We start from the raw sequence: 5,496 nt of genomic DNA on the forward strand, positions 1-5,496 counted from the left end.
TGGATCAGGAAAAGATGTTCAACCGGGTAGATAGATGCCAACTTTGGGAAGTCTTAGAGGAATATGGTGTAAGAGGACAATTATTGGAGGACATCATGGCACTTTATAAAAGCAACATGAGTGCCGTAAGATCATCAGAAGGACTATCGGACTGGTTCCTCATCAGGTCTGGGGTGAGACAAGAGTGTATTCTCTCTCCGAAAAACACATCACAAAACTAAAAATAAGGAATGTAAACACCTGAACATGAAAATCTCCATCTCAAAAACAAGAGTTATGAAGGTCAGTTGAAACCCAGGGAAATTCAACATTCTTATCGACGGAACACAGCTCTAACAAGTAGAGGAATTGAAATATCTGGCAAGCATCTGAACACATGGTGGGTGTACGGACAAAGAAAAAGAAACAAGAACTATGAACGCAAATGCAGTGACCTACCAGCTAGCACCCCTGCTCCGTTACAAGAACATCCCAACCGAAGTGAAATCCCAGCTCATCAATAGCATCTTCATACCGACATTAACATACCAGTGCCAAACATGGTCTCTAAAAAGGCACAAGAAAGAAAAGTCAATGCTTGCGAAATGAGGTGTCTCCGCAAAATCATCAACGTCACCTGAAGAAACCATCTACAAACTAGAATACCACTAGTAATATAATTCATAGAGCGTCAAAGTCAAACGGTTTGGACATCTAATCAGAATGCCCTAGAAACAACTAGCGGCTAGAGCTTACAGCACCCGAGAATCCGACTTCAAATCAAGAGGAATACCAAGAAATACCTGACTGGATGATGTTAAAAAGGTTCTGGAACAACATAACATATCTATCACAGACACTACACACTTAGCACTGGACCGAAACCTTCACCTCCCCTCGACATCCTAAGGATACCAGAGGAAGGAAAAGGGAAAAGTAGGTATCTATGGGAAATGTCAATGTTCTTTTGGTTGAGGAAGTTGTATCTTCTACTACGTGCCAGTAAATCACGGGGTAACAGCACAACTATCGTAACTCTGACTTTCCTTTTTTTCCCTTTCAAATGCTACAGGTGGAAGAAAAAGTTGATTTTTCACTACTCTATCTATTGACAAAATCTGGAAATTCAATTTGTATTCACCACTATATCTATTGACAAAATCTGGAAATTCAATTTGTATTCACCACTATATCTATTGACAGAATCTGGAAATTCAATTTGTATTCACCACTATATCTATTGACAAAATCTGGAAATTCAATTTGTATTCACCACTATATCTATTGACAAAATCTGGAAATTCAATTTGTATTCACCACTATATCTATTGACAGAATCTGGAAATTCAATTTGTATTCACCACTATATCTATTGACAAAATCTGGAAACTCAATTTGTATTCACCACTATATCTATTGACAAAATCTGGAAATTCAATTTGTATTCACCACTATATCTATTGACAAAATCTGGAAATTCAGTTTGTATTCACCGCTATATCTATTGACAAAATCTGGAAATTCAGTTTGTATTCACCACTATATCTATTGACAAAATCTGGAAATTCAATGTGAAGTACATTTTTACAACAACATCAACAACAACAAAAACAACAAATCTCAAGACTCTAACGTTTTTACAGTGTATGCACCCCTTCCCAGTGCCATGGAATATGAAAATAACAAGATATTCACCAAAACTCTGAGTTACGACTCTTGAGGTTCTACCCTGTGAAAAATAAACATGGACCCTTATTCTGAACTTATCTGATCTCGTCCGCACACCCGACGCTTCTTTTAGGCAACAATTGGGCCTCAGTGACGTCATGACAGAAACATGCTTTTAAACGATATGCCAAGGAAATAAATATGTAGTTCTAATCCAAGTTGTCGAAAATGATGATGATGATGTTGATGATTATCATGATGATCATGATCATGATGATAATAATTATCATCATCATTATCACATCATGACGATGGCGCACCCCAAAAAAAAATCTTTTTTCCATACCCCATCCGACCCCTCCCCCTCCCCCCCATCCCACCTTGCTGCCAACATAAGCACCGTCTCTCCTTTCGTGTTCTGTTTGTTCAAGTCTGCCATGTAGTTGTTGCTCTCGTACATGTTGAGCAGAGTGTCCAAGGACCTGCCGTCGTCCTGACCCTCCCTGGGGGGACAAAAGAGCATAGCGTCGGCCTTGTGATAAAACCAAACTAACCCACAGAATATCACCAAAAAAAGTATTGGCCCTATCGATAGTAAGTTGTCCATTTCATACGCTCACTCAAAGGTAGATCTGAATTTTGTCAAGAAATGTCTTTAAAACAGCTGAAATAAAACCGTAGAACCCGGCACCCATCGGATTTTAGCCCGATAATTCCGACTATCCCACGTGCCAGGAAGGGAATGAGGGTTTAATTTAGTTTTAGGAAGAGTTTTACAGCACTCGTAACAGTTACTTCGGTGCCGGTTTAGTTGACGGTCTACCGTAAGTCTCACTCGATCAACCACGGTATACTGCGTAGCGCAAGTCCCTCCTTATTGACCAAAGGCATTACACAATTGAGGTGTACTAGTGAATTATATCGTGTTATAGTGCAGTTTTGACCTCCACCTAAACCGGAAACATCGTGGAAGACCTTCAAATAAACTGGTATCATTAGTTCATATTATAATGACGAAAATTAGAGGTGTTACTCGGGAGTTAAATACAAAGAAAAGGAGAAGAGATAGAAGAGAGTTATGCCTTCAGATCAGTTGTCGGTTGTTGTTTTTGTAGGGGTTTATTTTTGTTGTTTTCGAATAACGTTTGAGACTTAAATGTATAAAATATGGAGTCTGGAGTTGGATGGCATGGAGGGAATCTCTCGATGAAATTCAGAAGGAGATGAATATTATTGTGAGATACAAGTCTGACCCCTTGACTTGATTCATAATATCTTAGATCGTGCACTATCATGGCCACCTCTCTTTGCTTTCTATAAAAAATTCGCTGGAAAGCGCAAGCACCACAGTCGCCCAAATGAGAGACAAAACACCAGCCTCGCTACAGTCGAAATAAGTGCGTGCAGCAACCCCCCCCCCCCCAAAAGAAAAAAAAAAGCTTTTCATTTGGTTCCGAATTGAGTCAAATGGCACGCCCCATAGAGAACTGGAATTATGCCAAAGTGCATGATCTTAACAGGGATAGAAACTGATTTTTAATGTTTAACAAAATGTGAACATGTTCTTTACGCAAGACCCATTGACCCATATATAGCACACATATTTTTAGACTCCTGTAAAACCCATTGACCCATATATGGCACACAGTGTTACGCAATAACTATCGTATATTTTCAAAATTTTTTTGCTCTAATCAACTTCTTAATACATATCTTGATCACCATGTAAAGGAATAATTTTTTGGTCATGTATTTCTGTGCTTGGGTTCTAGAGGGTTAAAATGCAAGTCTGTGGGTTCGCTAAACACAAATCTGACCTTACTGCCAAATGCAACGCCGTGTTGGCATCATTGTTTGCTTCGTCATCAATACGTAGAACACGGAACTCCCACAGTACCTCGGGAGAGGCAAACATGGCGGCTGTGTGCAAAGGTGTGTTCCCGGAGCTGCAGGGCACGATCATTAAAAAAAGAAGAAAAATAAAATGGAAGAGAGTGATGGAGAGAAAGATATCATCATACCAGAGTTGTATTGCCCTTCAAACCTCTAAAAAGTGGCACAGGGCATGCTGTTTCATTTCAGTATGGTACGAGAAACAAGGTCAAGTTTATTTACTACCAAGAAGAAGAAGAAGAAGATGAAGAAGAAGAAGAAGAAGAAGAAGAAGAAGAAGAAGAAGAAGAAGAAGAAGAAGAAGAAGAAGAAGAAGAAGAACAACAACAACAACAACAACAACAACAACAACAACAACAACAACAACAACAACAACAACAACAACAACAACAACAACATGTTCTGTCCTATCACCTTGGAGACTGGGAAGCCGGAAAGTGCACTTGTTGTGGGGTCTATTTTTTTACAAATCTTTTTTGTTGTTTCTGTTTGTTACCTTCGTTTTCCCTTTGCGATCGATTCCCGTTGTTGTATCAATTCGATTGTCTTAACTTTACGTAAATTAAAACTAAACCACATGTCCGACCAAAAAAAGCATTCATTCATTCATTCATTCATTCATTCACTCACTCATTCATTCATTCATCCATTCATTACAGCATGTGTGCCTACATGTTCCGGACTCATCCATTCATTTATTCATGTGCTCTTATCTTTCCTGGACTCCGATATTCGTTCTTTCATTCATTCATTCATTCATTTATTCATTCATTCATTCATTCATCCTGGACTTCAACATTCATCTATTTATTAAGTATGTAAATGTCCTGTATTCATTCATTCATTCATTCTCTCATCACAACTGAAAGAGCTGCGGAGCTGGCCTACCATAGAAAACTGCATCTCCCCTCGACGTTTAACGGCAACAGAGGATGAAAAAGAAAAAGTAAAAAGTAAAGTAAGTATTCATTCACTCATCCATTAATTCATTCATTCATTCATTCACATTCATCCATCCATCCATCCATCCATCCATCCACCCATCCATCCCCGCATGTGTACGCACATGTCCTGTACTCCGACGTTGGTCCACAGGTGTGACTTGATGACGTATTCCAGCAGGTCTCTCAGTGTATTCACCGCGATGTGGGCGTTCTGGGCCACCAGATGCAGGCAGGTTTGACCTGGCGTCACAAAAAGTCAGATTGTTAAAACATATTACGAACTTGTCCAAAATAACTGCCCCTTGTCGAGATGCATGCAGGTTTGACCTAACGTCACAACAAGCCAGATTGCTAAAACATATTACGAACCTGTCCAAAATAACTGTCTCTTATCGAGGAGAAAAGTGGTTATCTTCTTAAACAGATGGTCCTATTGAGCAGTGCAAGTGTTTATCTGAGACAGATGGTCCTATTGAGCAGTGCAAGTGGTTATCTGAGACAGATGGTCCTATTGAGCAGTGCAAGTGGTTGTCTGAGACAGATGGTCCTATTGGGCAGTGCAAGTGGTTGTTTGAGACAGATGGTCCTATTGAGCAGTGCAAGTGGTTATCTGAGACAGATGGTCCTATTGGGCAGTGCCATTGTAATAAAGAAAAAAAAAGGTAAGGTGCGGGAGTGTAGGTGGGTTGACGTTGGGGGGGGGGGGGAGGGGTATGTACATGTGTACTTAACAAAATTAACTTTCTGGTGGCTCTGATTATTAAAGATCAATATGTATCGATAATTTTTGACTTCTTGAGCTCACCTTCGTCATTACTTATATCAGCAAGAGCGTGGTGTCCAACAAGGGAGATAATGCTTTGATTGTGTCCCTTCTGACAAGCACAGTGTAAAGGTGTGTTACCGGCCTTGTTCACATGGTCCGGCCCAATCTGAAAGAATTAACAGTTGAGCGTATTGAAGAAGAAGAAGAAGAAGAAGAAGAAGAAGAAGAAGAAGAAGAAGAAGAAGA

The 5,496-nt window shown here is 39.8% G+C and overlaps 1 protein-coding gene across 1 annotated transcript in view; it reads right to left on the bottom strand.

Moving 5' to 3' along the window:
* Window positions 1–1,686: 1,686 nt before the first annotated feature.
* Window positions 1,687–5,496, bottom strand: part of LOC101852257 (ankyrin-1) — a 19,379-nt gene continuing 15,569 nt past the window's right edge. The window contains exons 5-9 of the mRNA XM_013085371.2: window positions 5,290–5,416; window positions 4,607–4,724; window positions 3,465–3,593; window positions 2,028–2,150; window positions 1,687–1,708 (exon numbers count right to left, since the gene is read on the bottom strand). Of these exons, the coding sequence (XP_012940825.2) occupies window positions 1,687–1,708; window positions 2,028–2,150; window positions 3,465–3,593; window positions 4,607–4,724; window positions 5,290–5,416 (519 nt within the window). The remainder of the gene's footprint in view (window positions 1,709–2,027; window positions 2,151–3,464; window positions 3,594–4,606; window positions 4,725–5,289; window positions 5,417–5,496) is intronic.

This window comes from Aplysia californica, unplaced genomic scaffold, assembly GCF_000002075.1.
Source record: "Aplysia californica isolate F4 #8 unplaced genomic scaffold, AplCal3.0 scaffold00369, whole genome shotgun sequence".
NCBI classification, from domain to species: domain Eukaryota; kingdom Metazoa; phylum Mollusca; class Gastropoda; order Aplysiida; family Aplysiidae; genus Aplysia; species Aplysia californica.